General features: G+C 39.6%; 1 protein-coding gene across 2 annotated transcripts in view; it reads right to left on the reverse strand.

Annotated features, from left to right (window-relative positions):
* The window catches only part of pcdh11 (protocadherin 11), a 210819-nt gene that overhangs the window by 169918 nt on the left and 22759 nt on the right, over positions 1–18142 (reverse strand). The window contains exon 4 of one of the 2 annotated variants that reach the window (XM_072663061.1): positions 11454–13317. The exons of the other annotated variant lie outside the window; for it this stretch is intronic. Within the exon in view, the coding sequence (XP_072519162.1) occupies positions 13234–13317 (84 nt within the window). The 3' untranslated portion in view covers positions 11454–13233. Of the gene's footprint in view, positions 1–11453; positions 13318–18142 lie in introns of those variants that run through there. 2 annotated transcript variants of the gene reach the window in all.

The raw sequence follows: 18142 nt of genomic DNA on the forward strand, positions 1-18142 counted from the left end.
GCATTGGGGGTCTTACAGGGCAGCTCTCTGGGGTCGACAATCTGTAGAACAGCATGCCTCCTCCTGCTCACTCTAGCTTGAACCTCATGCCTGCCTCTCCAACAACCGAGTGCCTCAAGCCAAATCTAATATAATGTACATGTAAGCCTAATGCTACTGAAGCTGTCCTGCAATGAAATCTCCTCCACTCTGTTTTGCAACATAAAACCACTCTGACAATGTGTTGACAGTTGTATATATTGTACCTATATAAAGTTAAGAAAAATCGATATATATATATATATATATATATATATATATATATATATAGAGAGAGAGAGAGATTTGTGTGCTTATCTATATATATATTTATATTTATATAGCACAACTACATATTATATATATATATATATATAATAAATAAATATATAATATAATATATAAATAATAATACTAACAATAATAATAACTGACAAATCATGAATAATAAATAGAAATGATATTACATGTAGTGTATGTATAAAGCTTTTTAATTGTAATTAGTTTTTAATGTAATTTTTTGTTGTTATTTTTCATTTTCAGAGATGCCTAAAACCTGCACATACATATATATACATAGAGAGAGAGAGAGAGAGTACATAGTATACATAAATATATAAATCGTAGTTGTGCTGCAATAAACTAGTATATCCATCTTTGCCATTTCTCACTTTTTGATATAATGTAAATCTGACAGTTGTTCATTATGTTGTGTCAGAATTTTATGATAAGTGCACCAGTACAGCAACAGTATGGAGCTATTTAGTTCTTCCAGCAAATCACCTGATTTACTGTATGAAATAATGGAAAACTATGTGTTAGATGGTAGCTGTAAAAAGTGCCTGAACGTTTCCAAGAAATGAACAGCACAGAAATAGAATATAATAATAATAGTGATGCTTTTTATTTTGTAAATAATAAAAATCAACCAACTTAACCTTTCTAACTACCGACTGACTGTGCAGCACATAGAAGGTATTTTGTCCCATCTTTTTTCTCCAGATTGTTTCAGTTCCTGTATATTTTTGGGACGCCGTGTTTAGACATCCAAGGCCTACTTTAGATCATGCTGTAGCATTTTAATGAGATTGAGGTCAGGACTCTGACTTGGCCACTCTAAAATATGAGCCATTCTGTTGTTGATTTATTCCCCACGTTTTGAATCATTGTCAGGCTGCATGATTCAACCTCTTTTAAGTTTGAGACACCCTGACATTCTGCTGTACAATTTTCTGATACAACCTGGAACTCATTGGCTGCTCAACGACTGCCTGAAGTCATTTGAGACATGTGGCTACAAAGCAGGCCCGCACCATTCTACTCTTTCAGACGGGATTCACTATGAGGATGATGTTTTGGCCATGGTATGTAGTGGTGTAGTGTTTTTAGCACAATAAAAAAATGTATGCTATATATTTACCAACTTTTCTCTGATTTTCTTTTCTTTTGGAAAATAGTGGCTTCCTCTGTGGTAACCTCACATGAATGCTACTCTTTTTTTATCTGGTATGTTCATGAACATAGCTGTTATCAAGTTGCAAGAGATGCCTGCAGATGTTTAGCTTCCAGCACAGGATTCTTTTTCACTTGTTTGAGTTTTGTTTTTTTTTGTTTTTTTAATGAGAACAGGGACGTCACCTGTGGTTGGTGCCCATAAACACTTATCTTGTTTAGTTTTTTACTTTTGGCACTCATCAACACAGTCATTATCAAGTGCAAGAGATGCCTACTGATCATCACACTACAGCTCTCTTTAACTATGACACCCTCTACTAGGCCGATGCTCAAACTCATTTACCATTTGTAAACTATAAATGCCAATTTCTCAAATCTGCCTCATTGAACTGATGAAGGTTCAATGCACTTAAAAATAAATGTGAAGACAAAGTAATTTTATTTCTTTTGGAAGGCTAAATGAAACATTACTGAAAAGGCTGCTGCTGAATACTGTCATTCCATAAAGATTAGCTTAGAGATTCACATACTCTTCCATCAACAGCTCTTTTAAAAACACTCATTATCTTATCATGTGTATGTATGTGTATTATTGGAAAACTATATTGTGGCTCCAAAAATTTAAACTTTAGTGGAGATGGAAAAACCTTCACTTTTAATGGGAGTCAAAGTAAAAAAGATCCTTTTTAGAGAATTGCTATTGGCCCAGCCATCATGACATTTTAACACAATGTAAATGACAACTGCCAGTAAAAAGTAAAAAAAAAAAAAGAAGAAAAAAATGGAGGTGCAAGGTTTTTGCGAGACAGCCACAATGTTTTGTGTATACTGTGTATCACATAAATGTAACACAAAGCCATTATGTGCCTCTAGATTTGAGATCTAGAAGCAGGCATGGCCTAAACCTTTCATTATGCCTATATGATCTTACCCGAATGACTGCAAGACCAAGTCTGATTACGATTATATGAAAAAGTGAGAAATGCAAGTTTACAAGGTTTACTACTACTACTACTACAAAATTGCCTTGATACCCCAATGATATCAGCCTAGCAGCCTTACTTCTTCCATGCATCTTCCTTACAGTCTGTCCACTCTCTTTTTACCTTGACTGTGAAAGAGATTAGCTGGTAGACAGCAGAGCACTTGAAAGCCAATCAGTCTGGTCCCTAATCATTAATTTTTCTCCCGTTAAAGCCGGAGCTAATTCAATTAAATTTCATTTCGCATGACTTCAGCAGGGCATACAAAGTTGTTCTTTTGCATTTGCAGGAATTCTACGGCACACAGCGATGATGTATTATTTTTTTATGTGTGTGTGTGTATAGTATAGTACAGCGTAAAGTGAACTCATAGTAGGAGAAGTTTACAATCATAGATGTGCACAGTCTGCTGGCTACAAGACGAGCAGAAATCACTCACTTCAAGCCTTCTTTTGCTGCTCTAAGCTCTAATTAGTCAATGCATTGGACTAATTAGGCAAAAATGCCTTTGTTGCAGACGTCCAGCTCCTGATGGATGAGATTGCTGAAGGCAGAGGGCTGGGATCGAGGGGTTAAGAAGCAGGGATCTGGAGGCTTAAGGGTTTATGACATTGTGTTTGTGTGTTCAATTCGCAAAGGTAAGGAGATGTGTAGGTGCAAAATATCCTCTTAGCATGAAAGATGCTGGTTTTTCTGTATCAAACACAACACAAGTGGTACGCCAATGCACACCAAAACCAAGATTAATAAAAAACAGGTAATTTTATAATCCTATGGGATTACAAACAGTAGTCTCTTATCTGACATTTGGGACAATAAAGGTACCAAGGAGGTTCTTTGGTGTAAAGAACCACTTCTGGTTGTCTGAAATAATATTTTATAATATGTGATATTTTATTTAATGGGACGTGCAAGAGTGAAGAGCATTTATAAAGTGAATAGGGGCTCAAATAAATGTATATGATACTAAAAATGTGTTATTTGGCATGAAGAAGCACTTCTGGTTCTCTAAAGTAATATTCAAATATGAGTAAACAAGACTTGCGCGAGTGAAGAACTTGTGTCAAATATTTTGCAAGTTTTAAGGTAATCCTTATACTACACTGAGCAATAAGGGTCCTATATACTAAAGAGGGGTTATCTGACTCAGTAGTAGTGCTACATAGAACTTCACTACAGGGACAAAAGCATTGGGATGCTCATTAATAATTCCTTCCGAAATCCAGGGTATTAAAAATGAGTTCATCCTGGTTTTGTTGGAGTAAGTGTCTCTACTGACCAGGGAAGGCTTACCACTAGTTTCTACAGCACTGCTGTGAGGATTTGATTGCTTTCAGCAACAAGGGCATTAGTAAGGTCGAGATGTTGACTGATCACCACATCTTCCCCATTCCCCAACTCACCCCAAAAGTACTGGATGGAGCACCAACCATCATTCCAGAGTGAATGCAGTTCCACTGCTTCACAGGTCAATGCTGGAGAGGTTTATACCCCTCTAGCCCCCTCCTGGCATTAGGACCAGACAAGCTGTGTTTAAACTTAAAGTAGCTGAATGCATTTATTAGAAGAAGTGTCCACAGACATATAGTGTCTATTACACTACAAAAGACTTTTCTACCAATATGAAGAAACTTTTACCTGGACAAAGAACCACTTAAAGGTTTCTTTGACTGGTCATGCTTCTACCTATGTAGAACCACTGCCTTTAGTAAAAAGGCCGTAAAGAACCTATTGTACGAGTGTATGCATCCATAAGAGTCAAGAACTGTTTTGAAACCCCTATAAAGAGTACCAACAACTGCAAAAAATTTCCATGCAGTTCTCTTCTCAGGGGCGCCTAAGCTGGGTTTGGACTGTGCAGAGTGATCCAGCTATGCTCAGCAGAGCAACAGCTCTACTGTGGGGCCGGCAAATGCGACAGCAGTGCGGAGCAAATCGCTTGTCCGTTGTATGGTCAAACATTATTCGGAACAGAGTTCAAAAGCTCGTCCTAATTGGCTCTCACTCTAGGGACGTCTACTCCATGTCAACCGTGCGGCGTCCACTCGGCAGTCGAGCGAAGCAGAGGGTGTCTGAGGCTCAGTGATTAGCACCCTGCCCAGTTAATTTTAGCAGGGTTTGGAAAGGGACTAATCAGGAATTAATAGTCGGCATCCACCCTAAACCGCCTTCTTTACGCATTCTCGGAGGGATACGTTCAGGATGGAAAAAAAGGCAATTGTCTGGTGCCTCCGATTATCCCCAGGAAAGCCTATAATCTGGCTGAAAGTACTTAAGGAGTCAGGCAGCAAAATAAACAACATTGATTATCATCCACTGTTCTTTTTCGCCATCCCTCCCCCCACTGGACGGATGAGGAAGTTTTGGTGGCTTCAGCCCCCCTTGCCACCATCTGCTTCGGCAAATGTTAAGGCTGGATAAATACCCCTGAGTCCTCTGTTCAAACCAGATTACCAGCTATTCTAAGATGGGGCCGGCCTCTTATCATCTCCCAATCTCTTTTGCGAACGTAAATCAAGAATGCTGTACTGGATTACCAGGATTACGGTGGCCAAAGACAAGGCCCTGGGTCGCGTCTGTATGTCGGCGCCTCGCGACCTGCCTTTATCCACCCCCACTGTTCAGCCATTTACTCAAGCTCTCGTGCAAATGTTCTCAAACACCCAGCTGGCCACGGCTTCTTTGAAAGGCGCTGAGATGCGGTGTGTGCTTTCTATGGACCGCAAGGGAGGAAACTGAGTTTACAACAGGTTTACGACTAACCCCTCTTAGCTGTCTTTTTTGGTTAAGAAGAGTCAACTGACAGCAACGTTGTTAGGACGTCATGCAAAGTCATCTTTTCAATGTTTTTACTGGGTGGGTAAAGACTTAAGCTCTGCTAATTACTCCTAAGAAGTCAATAAGGGATGTCTTTTTATCTCAGCAAAGGTTACGAGAACTGACACTAGTTGCAATACACTCTTAAAAATGAAGGTGCCTTTTAAGGTATAACAACCAGTTTAGATGTTCTTCATACTTACACATCTCTATTACAATCATGGTTCTTTATACCAAAGGTGGTTCTTCTATGGAATAACTCAAACAACTATGTGTTGCACCTGACGTTGGTACCTTGTGGGCTTATCAACACTTCCACAGAACAGTGTTTACACTGTTATCACAAGTACTGGACTGGATTTGTAGTGTTGGATGCTTGTGTGGCAGAGATCTGGCGCTCTGAATTTCCCTCACATGGGAAAAAACAAGATCTCTGAATTAAATTTTGATCCCTTGTTATAGTAGAATGTATTCCTTCAAAAGCTTCCTGCCAGAGATTAGCTCAAAATAACATTTGTTCCGAATTGCATGTTAAGAGCGTGTCATCCTAAAGAGGTCTAGTATTTTTCTCAGAGAACAGAAAGCATCTACAACCTCCTGATCCCTGATGTACAGGAGTGACAATCATGATCAAAAACAATCCTTAATCTCAGGAGTTCAACAAACACCTACAATGGCTACAGCTAAGCTTTTGTGTTCTTTAAGGTCAGCCCAAAGCTGTTCAGTTGGGCACGGTAGATGTTGTTTTCGTCTCTAGAAAGAAAGATAAAAAAATAATAAATAAATACAAAACCAAATTCTACTTTTTTATGGATTCTACTCGCGGTCAAGGTTTTCTAACAAGACGTCGGCAAAAACACATGTCAAGCCACTGTATAATGAGTAAAATATCCATATTTCTAAAAACACGCTTGATTTATATTCGCCATCGAAAACATTTGCATAATCTATCACAGAGCAATTGTATGGAAATCTATGCAGCCCCAAAATAGTTATCACTGTGTGGCCTAAATGAATATTTATACCGCTGCACTTTCTAACCAGTGGGCACAATTTCAAGCAAGCAGAATCAGCTGTAGAGACACTCAGTGTCTTTGAGAGGGTCCTCGCTGGCTACAGCTCCGATTGGATTGTTATACACACAAAGGTACACTGCAGAGGCAAAGGGATGATTGAATTATTCAGTTTGGCAGAGATTTGGCAGCAGCAGTGTGCAGCACTTCCTTGAGTGCAAGAAACATGGCAGCATCTTCCTTGCCTCCTGCACCGCTGCACACACACACACACGCACACACACAACATGCATAAATAGCACCACTCCGACGACCATCAGCAAAGCTTTCAGGCTTCGAACGCATTACTCTCAGTCCATGCTAACCGCTCTGCTAATTCCCCGGCGCGGCCGATCATCTATAACGTCGTCCGACTTTGCCCTGTCCACAATTCCCTGGCCCCGTTCCGTCCATTCGCGTGATGCAACACAGAGGACACAGGATATGATCGATATGAATTATGAATATGATCTCAAGACATATGTTTTGTTGCACTTTCTCAGCAATCTGATAGCAGCCTGGCCTCCTCAAGATACATTTTGTCATTCTGAAGTCCAGCCAATTTATTAATTCATGAGTTCTCAGAATTTATACTGCAATACACCCCAAGTCAGCAGCACCTGCTTGAAAAAAAAGAAGCTGTTCTAAAGGCCTGGAGTGAATTCTGGGTCATTAATGCAATCCTTTCCTAGGTTTCACCTTCATTTCACCAAAGCCCCAAAGTGAAAATATTTAATAACAATTTCTTCCTGCATTAGCGTGTGTTTTCTTAAGCAGAGCTAAATTAGATTGTTTTGCCCTCTTCTTCACAGTAAAACATTAGTGGTAAATACACACTAAGCAATATTTAGCCATGGTCTTTATGTCCATGCCACTGGATTTGTTCCCACCCAGCAGGCTGCCAGTGTAAATAGATGTTGTTATGTAGGTTGTGACATCGGGTGACAAAAATTCCATGTCAGGACAATGTCTAATACCAACGTCAACCTGAAGTAGAATAATCAAAACAGCCTGCATTGACATTTTGTTGGTTTTAAGTAATGTTAAGTAATTTAGTTGTGTATTAGGTATAGTGACCAAATCCCAACATCTGCTAAACTGCATAACCGTTGTTAAGTCAGGGTGTTAAGTAACTAAACGTAAACATCTGTCTAACACTGAAGCTTGATGTCAACTCAGTTTTCATTTTTGACGTATATGTGACTTTGATGTCCAACCAAAGTTCAACATCTGTACAATGTTTAAGCTTGATGTGAAACCAAAGTTGACTTTCAGCAGATGTGAGTGACATTTCCTACCAAAATTCAAATTCAGTGTCTCTACAACTTGTTGTACTTGATGAAAACCCAATGTTATTTTTATGAATGTGTGACTTTGATTTTCATCCAAAATTCAATGTCTGTACAATGCTAGAGCTTGATGTTAACCCAATGTTGGCTTTTGACAGATATGTGAAATTGATGTCCAGCCAAAATTCAACATCTGTACAATGTTGTTTGACAGTATCTTGCAATATAAAGTAACTTTCACAAGCAATGAAACTGTTTCCCATTGCCTCTCGTGCCCCCTACACCTTCACCCCCCACCCCCCTTCACATGAACACTTGAAAAAGCTTCTTTAAAATCACCTACATTTGGGACAATGTGCTTGTTCTAAGGGCTCCAAGTACTTAAGACATTATACAATGTTGGAATTTGTTTTTAACCCAATGTTGGTTTTTAAAGGATGTGTGACTTTGGTTTCCAACCAAAATTCAATGCCTGTACAACTTTGGCTTTTGACATCAACTCAATTTTCATTTTCAACCACAATTCAGTGTCTTTCTGACGTCAAATTGAAATCCGGTGCCTGCTGGGCATGTTCAACTGATGTGTTCCTCATTTATGCAGGGATGCGGTATGAGGTTACAGATATCTTAGGATAGATTGCAACTGGCTGCCACTGCAATCATTTGAGTGCATGCATTAACATTTTCAAGGTTGCACAGTGGGCTAAGCGGTCATTCCTTAAAACCCCCTCCATTATCTAAGCCATTACATTATAGGCTTCATTAATCAGTCTCCTTATCAACGTTCGTTGATTGTGAGCGAATGTACGAGGATTTAGCAGATCTGTGTTGGACATATTATTACATGCGCACCATCTGAAGCCCCATAAATTACAGCCATCTGTGCCTTTTGTCCTAAAAAAAAAAGTCAGATACCGTTGAAATGATGTGGTTGATTGTAAACTCTGATAATAAAGTTTAGAGCCCCAAGCTTTTTCATCAGATGTGCAGCAAAAGCACCTCCATCTTGAGAAGTGTTTAAAAAAATACATCTAGGGTGTGTTAGATCTGTGGGGGTGAGAGACAGAGAGCGAGAGAAAGAGAGAGAGAGAGAGAGAAAAAAGACTCATATAATTAACAGTACAACGTACAGTATAACCTGCTTTCTGGTTTGTTGGATGAAACGTATACACAGGCCTAATAAATAATGCATCAGTATGTCAGCAATGTAACATTCTCACAGCTTTATACCACTGACATGCTGCAACTATGGGATAACCTCTGAAAGTCACCTTAAAGCAGATAAAAATCGGTGAAAATGTACTCCTCTCACTTACAGGACATGAAAAAAGGGTCCTGACATGATACTCCAGAATATAACAATAGAAAGATTACATATCTGTAAGACCCCCCCCACCCCCCGCATAAAAAATTGTTTGCCAGAAACCCAGATGGAATCCAATCTGGCAGAGCTAGCGAGCCGATTTTTTATATTGAAAGATCTAATGGATGATTGTAAGAACAGAATCCACTGTGCAGCCTATAGGGACAAAGATGCATTAATTAAACACATTTTATATTTAACCGGTTATACAATCTGGTGCAGAGGGAGCTTAAAAGTGAGAAGTGATTTCAGCGGTGGAAGTCTTAAACAAGGACTGCAGTAGTAGAACCGTACTGAGTTCATGTGGTGAAGGGTTACTTGCATGGCAGCAGTTTTAGCTCACAAATGTGCGGGTAGTCGCGAGCCGGTTGATGGCACTTAGAGCGAGAATTTCAGGTTTACATTAAGCTATTAATAGCAGGCTGACATTTGCGCACCCTCTCGCAAAAAAGATGAGCGCACTCAACGCCACCATGTGCACCATTTTCTCTAATCACCAAGGACACACTTCCCTCAAGGGAAATGATTAGCTCTCTAGTCTTGCAATATAAAGTAACTTTGATAAGCAATTAAACTGTTTCCCATTGCCTCTCGCGCCCCCTCCCCTGCCCCCCTTTACATGAACTCATGAAAAGGCTGCTTTAAACCACCTACATTTGGGACAATGTGCTTGTTCTGAGGACTGCAAGTACTTAAGACTAAAGAGTCTAAATAGGTAGTGACAAACATGACGTTTCTAAGATGAATTGCACTGACCTGCACAATGGTGTAATGTCATACATGTTATACAGTGGCATTCAAAAGTTTGGGCACCTCTGGTACATATATTTATAAGCGAGTAAAAGATGACCTGATTTCCATTTCTCCCATTTTTTTTTTTGCAAAAGGCTTCTGAATTTTGTGGTGAGAAAAGATAGGAAAGGCAAATGAGTCTTCTATGAAGATTATATTTGTGCTTGGGTCGCTGCACAGTAGAATAGTGCTGCCCCACTCCAACGTCAGCTAAAAACTTCGTATTATGATCTTTTGCAGTTTTGATCTGACCTAGCAATTCTATTAGCAGTTCTCTCTGACAGTTCTCTTGGTTTTCCAGTGGTGTCCTCCATTGTTCCTGTTATCATCTATTTTTTGATGACATTACAAACTGAGGAAATAGAGTGTTAGGCAGCTATTTAAAGGAGCACAAGGCTGCTGATTGTTGGACAAGGGATTGAACATTTTTAAAGCTTTACATTTTATTTCACCTGGCCTTTCTTAACAATGCCTGTGAACAGACAAACTAATTAGGTCTGTGACCTGGGTTAAAGTTATCTAATGGTTAAAGCTCTTGAGGTGCTCATTTTTTCATTTCAAAATTGTACAAATAATGCAAAGTTTTGTCTGTAAATGTAGATTTTGGAGATCAGCTCTTTTTCTACTCAACTATTTAACAGACATTTTGAGCAGGTGTCCAACATTTTGAATGTCACTGTATATAATTCCAGAGACCATACACTACAGTCTGCAATTAATACAAAGACTGTAAACACTGTATTAGCCAATACACTCATACCTATTATCTGTCAGTATCTCACACTCCTAGAACATGGTTCTCTTTGTATCCTTTTGTATTTACTCTTTATACATTTCAGTGCAGCATGTTTGGAATTAGGTGTACCAAGGTTAGTTCACACAAAAAAGCACAATCACCTAACTAAGAGGCTCCTGAGCTATACTCTTAAAATAAAGGCGCCAAAAAAAGTATTTGGAGCACTGGCACTTCTGCTTGCCTTGAAAATCTGTTAATGGATGGTTCATCAAAAGACCATTAGTGTACATTGCAAATATAGGCTTTTCTGAAAATGGTGCTCATGATTTAGCCATTTAGCAACCTTCATTTGAAGATGGCTGGGAAAAAAACACTGAAAACTGGAACAGCTCTAATTCATAAAACACATAAAAGTCAACGGTGCACTTGCACAGCCACAAGCTGAAGGTACTTGATTTTCATCAGTAGCCTTGAGCCACTCCATTCCTTATAACATTACGTGACTTTACTGAGTAAATGAGCTCAAATGGATTAAACAAAACCTGCATATAAAACAAGATTTCCCTGTTTTCTGTATCAAAATATTACCAAGGGTTAAGGATATATAATGTTGATATACAGTTAGCAAAAACGATTCATCAACTAGCCCATGGACCATCAGCAGGATGAGCTGTTTTTGAGGGTCTGAGCTAAACTCTGTCCAAATGAAGGCTTAACCACTGACATAGCCTTCTTTGGCATATAATTATCACTTGTCCATGCATTCATGTAGTTGTGCGGAGTGTAGAGAGTGTACAGTCTTGTTGTTGGTGGTGTTGCTATGGAACCAGTATAAAAGAGAAGCCATGCAATGTGACTTGAGAACCACATGGTCTTGGAATGAGGTGCTGAAAGACAAAGGACTCATGGAAATGTGCAGTACAATGCAAAAGACTTTAATAAAGTTCAGAAGCTCAAACATACAATAACAAAACATTTATATACAGTTCACACATTGGCAAATTAGAATACAAAGATAATGTAAGGTGCATATTGTACTTCACGTTTGACGCAAGTGACGGTGTTTATCTCCTTCACACAAATCATAGCGCTTATGTTGAACTTTATTATATAGATTTTTTTCGTCTCCTCAAACATCAGGTAAATCTATTGTTACACAGTGCTACAGTTCTAGGCATGAGGCGTACTGTGTTTCCTATGTCGTTGCAACGTTTTCAGTATCTTGAAGACTTCTGACACCTTTGCTGTGTTAAGAGGTCAATACTTTGTGGCCAAAAGCTTCTCTACCAACATCAAAGCAGCCCATAGGCCTCAGGACATGATCTACTACTGCTTAAAGGTGCTATCCATCAAATCGACTCGTTTGTGTCATATTAAGAAGTTGTATTATTCTGTTACAGAGATGCCAGACATTTAGTGTTACAAAAGAGGATTCCTAACCAAGTGATCCAGTTAGAATTCTCTTGCCTTTGCTTTATTGCTGTTTTATGTAAAGCCTGAATAGTCCAGTCCATCTTGTCCTTCAAAGAGGAACAGTGGATTTCTCTCTTAATTCTAATGTGGAATAAATAGCGATGTCTGTTTCAGAACGTGTACACATCTAGGTACTTTACCTAAAGCCTACCAAGACTTATTACATACTGCCTGAGGTTTTCTATATGGAATCAAATAAATACATCTCAGGTTATACTGACTCAGAGTTTCAAAAGCCAACTATGACAGACAACATATAAAGGTCAGACTGTGTTCTCGGCTACTGTCATAAAAAGAGCTTTTCACTTGGAACCACATGTTCTGCTCTCAGTGATTGTAGATTAGCTCAGAGCATCTGATATATTTTTTTCCTTTTTTCTTTTCTTTTCTTTTCTTTTCTTTTCTTTTTTTCTAATCTCATCTGAGTTCCAAATGACATATTGAGGCATTCAGTGACACGGAACACTGTGATGCAGTGAAACCTCCTGTGGAGGGGTCATGCATTAAAATGTTAGCCACACTATTTACTTTGCATTAACAGTGTCACTAGGCGAAGATAACGGAGGCAATCGTTGAGAAGGAGGTACAGTGTGACACGGCCAGAACAGTCACCAAGGCCATGTGGAACATGGGCTGCAGCATCAGGAATTTTCAGTCAGTCAGTTTATGAGTAAGACCCGGAATGGGCAGATTCAGTGGTGAAAGAGCAGGTGCAAAAAAAGAAGGAAAAAGTAAAGTAAAAACAAACAAATGAAAAAAGGACAGCCACCAGGCATGGCAATGTTTGGTTGAACGCCGTCCAATCGGTAAAAAATCAAGGCAAACTGATTAAATAATAAATAAGACACACAGACAACAAAGGCTGTGCTGAATATACATAAACACATATATCGATATAAACATCCTGTACATAATTCTCCACCTGTGTTTCATAAGCCATTAGGGTGAGCGGTGTGAGGAGAACTATCCCAAAGAGTTGTCTCGTGTTTTACTTCAGGGAGACCAATAAGTGAGGACAAAGGGATTTAACAAAGCATTTTAAATCGCCTACAAAAAAAAAAAAAAAAAAAAAACACTAGCAGAGTTTTTGGATGAGCTTCAAGCAGGCAACAAGATGTGTTGTTTCGGTTAAAATAGTCTGGCGCTCCTCGCTAGGTCTTGTTTGAGGCTGCAGAAACCTGTACAGTATGCGTTTTTTTCCCCTCTTCAGTCAGTGCCTTCCTCTCCCTCCCTCTCTCTCTTTAGGATATGGCAGCTAGAGATTGATTTTTATCCTGTGGGAGCGAGCTGTACCTGTGCCACAGAGTGTGCCATAGAGTGGTGGTTTCAGTGCCGTCTCCTGTAATATAGAGAGACAGACAGATATAGGGAGAATTGTAGTTACAATATCATCTGGGTAGCTAAGCTGCAGCATGTACTGTGTAAGATGATATGGCAGCATAAGAAAACACCTCTCTCTGGACATATACATTCTCATGCATACATAAAGAGAGAGAGAAAGAAAAAGAGAGAAAGAGAGAGAGAGAGAGAGAGCATTCTTCAAGGTCCAGGTTATCAATAGATGGCTTGCGATCTCATCTCTTTGGACCACGTTTACCTTGAAGAATGCTGTACGGTGTATCAGCTGATCAACGTGACTAACCAGTGCATGCAGGTACACCCAGGTTCTCCAAATGTACTATTACACTTCCACCACACTATCGCATCACTCACTCTCTGATGACATCAGGAAGCCCAGAGTTTCTGATTTTAAGTGTGTTTGTTTGTTTTCCTAAATTTTTGCCCTCCCACAGGATAGCTGGTCGCAAATCCACAAGACAGGTAGATAATGAGGTTTTCAACACGGAAAACGGCTGCAGATTTTCAAACTTCACTGTTCATGACACTTGGGACGTAACACTTGGTTCATTAATTTATGTCTGGCTGCACTAAGTCTGATGATGCAATGCGTAGTTCTGTTTCTGGATACGCTAGTTCATGGAAGGAAGTAGCTTTTCAAATGTAGCATGTCACATTTCAAATAATGACACACATTGTGGTTAAAGGGCATCATGTTTTTCCACCGCTTATGTCAAACAAATCCAAATTCCCTCCAGGCAAGATCTCCCTAATGGAGAGAAGGTCCGATTTCGAGGTGTGCAACCTTGGTTTTCAGAGACTAGCAGACATCGGTCTCCTATGAGGTCGAGCCTGTTGCAAATAATTTGTTGGAACTTTGTAAGATTCATCTTTTAGCAGCATCCTTGGGAAAAGCAACACCGTTCCCAACCTCCACCAAAGCAGAACCGACTAAAGGTGATGCACCCATACAATACACTGCTTTCAAATTCAGCCTGCGCGATCAGCGCAGTGTTTGAGCTGTGTCTCCTTCAGAAAGGCGAGGTTTCGTATGACACAGTCGGCACATCATGCTTCTGGGACTTTAATAGAATCTGGCATGTGAAAGCAATAAAAAAGAGAATCCCAAAGAGCCAGAATTTGTAAGACTGGGAGCAAAGGAGCCCTACTGCTGCACTGCCAGCAACAACCATTGCATAAGAGAAATCGCAGTGAAATTCAGACAGTAATACCTCGCAATATGCGGCAGAGTGGATGCCTGACTGGCACCGGGCTGCTAAGCTGTTCGAAGTGGAGGCCAACTTAATCATCTCTACAATTCAACAGGAAAAGTGCTGGGTTGCTAGAGAACCGGCCTTGAGATGGCCTGATGAAACACACCAACTGCCACTTAGGCCTGCCATGTAAATGGACCAACCCAAAGTATCCATCCTCTTGCTCTCATTAGTGGAAATTGTGATGCCTCCACGGGTGACAAAGAGATGTTTGGTCGGCGGACCACAGCCGGATGGATGGTGTAGGCAGTGCAGCCTTCGAGTAGGGGATTTCATGCACTTTGAGTGGGCACTGGCGTGGGCAGAGGCAACAGAGGTTTTCCTTGCCTTTCCTCCAACTAAAATGCCTCTTCCAGCAGAGTGTCAGGTGGACTGAATAAAAAGCAGAACGGTGTGACTGAGCCACAAGTGGCACTCTCCCATCATGGCTAAGACAGCCCAAATATCTGCCCAGATGTCAGTGTCTGCCTCAGCCCTTGTAAGAATACCCGACATATGCTCTTGTAGTTTCGCCAGATCTCCCTGTAGAATGGTAAACCGAGGTGCGGGCTAAAAAAACAGGATCACTGGCCTGATGCCAAAGTTGACAGACAGCAACAAGTAAGTAGTGAGGAGCTTTTCAGTGTGTGGGCAGTGTCCAAATCAACTCTTTATTGGAGTCCATGCGTGAAGATTTGACACTTGACTTGCACGTCGGAAGTGGCAACAGAATTTAAAAAAATTCAGAGCCAACCAGCAGAATCGAAAGGTTATCACAAAGCAGAGAAGGTCTGAGTCATACTCCTCATCCTCAGCTGAGATGCACACTCCTTTGCTGAGGACTGAATAGGTAACAGCGCAGCCAAGGCTGGAAAACTGTCCATAGTCGCATTCGTTAACTGTGTAAGCACAAAGCAGTTGTCTGATAAGGTTGCAAGTTCACCAACAGTTATAGGCAGCGTCCATCACGGGGCTACAGAGGCCACACACACTGCCCAGGTAAACTGAGAAATGCTGAGAAAAGCTGTTTCTCATCATAACAATTCAAAGCATTTTCAGCATAGATGACAAACCCAAATGATTCATGAAATGCAGCACAGCGGATTTAAACTCGCTCACTAGTAGAATGCAGATAAACTCTCCATTAGTGACATAATTTTATATGTTTTAACTGACATAAGAAGACTTCTGAACTTAACTGTGTCTTTCCTTTATATACACTATTAAAAATAAAGGTGCTACAAATGGTTCTTTTAGTGATGCCAATACCATTTTTGGTTCCATAAAGGCCCATGTGTGTAATAGAGTTGTGTATGGATGTCAAGAACCTTTTAACGGTCTAAAGAACCTTCACATTCATTTACAATTGCACACTTCTGTATTACAAACATGGCTCTTTATTGAAATAAGGTGGTTTCTCTTTGGCATCACTCAAATCATTTGTAGCACCTTTTCAACCTTTTCACTTTTTCAAATTTCAACACTACTTACGAAGTTACTAACAAATGCAGCAGCTTCTATGGTTTTATATATGGCTGACCAATATAAGTTCTGTATCTTAATCGCAATAGTCACATCGCAGGATGTGCAATGTCATATAAGGCAAATTATTATTAAAAACACATTGTGCTTATTGCAGTTTTTAATGATATACAGCCCTAGTTTCATGCAAATGTCAGTTCCTAAAGCACATTTGTGGAGTACAGGGTAAACTGAGGTTTATTAATGTATGCATGTCATTACTAAATAATCTGATAAATATGTGGAAATGACGACAGTGTGGACCTAGCAGAAACACTACTTTTATACAAACATACTTGCAAATTGTAGGTGAGTATATCAGGCCCAACATGTTGATTTGTATATCCAAGCTGTCTTCATAATCGAGCAGGTAGTGCAAGTAGTACAATCTTCCATTCAGCATTATTTAAAAAGCAAATGTATTGTAGTGAGGTATTTTATTTAACATGACACTGAAGTATAGAAATCAACGAATCTTTGTAAATTGTGAACAAATGGATGAGCATGTCTATATAGTCCATAGTTAGTGATACCCAGGGATCCAGGAAGAACCAGGAAAGAAATATGAATACTGCCACAACTAAACTGAAAGAAATCCCAGAAGCTCACAGTTTTCTTAGATGAAAACAACTTGCAGGGTTGAAGATAATAATCTAAACCATAGGCTAGACAGGTCCTAGCATGTAGGCCAGTACACTGAGAGAGTAAATGAAAAGTAGTACGATGAAAAGATGAAAACATGACCCACTGAGCAAGAGCCATCTTCTGCAAATGGAATACTTTGCAGATAACTCATTCGACATGGACGAATTCCAGTAGATTTTGAAAAGAATGCTTCTTAGGCGGTTCTAAAAGCAACAATTATGAAGGTGCTGCAATTTGGCTCAGCCAGTTATAAGCTGTTTTTCACTGCCAATCTGTGAGTGCTCTGAGTGGGCAAGATTAAGCACATAGGGGCTTTTGGTTGCCATGAGTGCAATTTCAGTATTTAGTGTAGAAGACACAACTTGTTTTGCTTTCTATGTGTCTTTTGTTTGGCCAAATGTTCTTCAATGCAGGCTTCACAGGTGCCTCAATCCCATAATGGCACATGAAATTTGAAAATTACAGCTATATGATTGAAGGAGGGCAACTCCTCTGCCTTTTAGCCTGCTTGTGCTTCGCCAAATTTGTCTGATTTTGTTTTTCCTAGCATATTATTTAGAAACAGTAATATTCTTGAGATTGGTCCAGCAATTGAATGAAAAAGAAACTCTTTCCCATTGGGACTGAGAACCAGTATTTTTTTTTTTTTTGCAGTATTTTTCTCAGAGATTTTTTACATTTTAACTGACAGCACTCTGCAAAGTATAGCAACATATTTTATTTACATAATATATAAAATTGGACTTTCAGTAATTTCTTTGAACTGCGGCAGAAAGAATAAGCAACATACATATTTTTTTAAAGAAAATAAATTGGAATTTGGTTCAAATGTTTAATTTCTTTAGGTATTCTAAATCAACACAGGGTCACAATTATGCTTACAGAATCAAAACAGACATACACATACCTAGATTATTAATTCAGGGGTGTTGAAAATTCCAGAATTTCCCTTAACTTGTAAAGCCCTAACTCTCTGTTAGTGATCATGACTGACTACAGTTGGTAGTTTCTCGGAGCTCACATAAGCACACATTGGATAGATAAACACAGAACAAAAAGAAAGTGATAGGAGGTCAATGCAGAAAATGTGAGGCATTCAATCCCAGGAACACTGTACCCACTGTTAAGCACAGAGGTGGTAGCAACATGTTCTGATGGTTTGCTGTCAGTGGAGGACTGCCTTCTACCTCAAATCATTAGCTAGACGACTGAAAACACAATTACGTGTTCCAACAGGACAATGACTCCAAACATCTAAACCGTATTAAACATGTGTGGACTGTGCTTAGAAGTCAGGTCAGTGCCAGGAAACCAACACATTGAATTCAACTCAGTCAATCTGCAAAAAAGGAGTGGTCAAATATCCTGAATTCTGCCAGACGATTGCTGATGGTTACTGAAAGTGTC

Source organism: Salminus brasiliensis, chromosome 19 (genome assembly GCF_030463535.1).
Source record: "Salminus brasiliensis chromosome 19, fSalBra1.hap2, whole genome shotgun sequence".
NCBI lineage: Eukaryota > Metazoa > Chordata > Actinopteri > Characiformes > Bryconidae > Salminus > Salminus brasiliensis.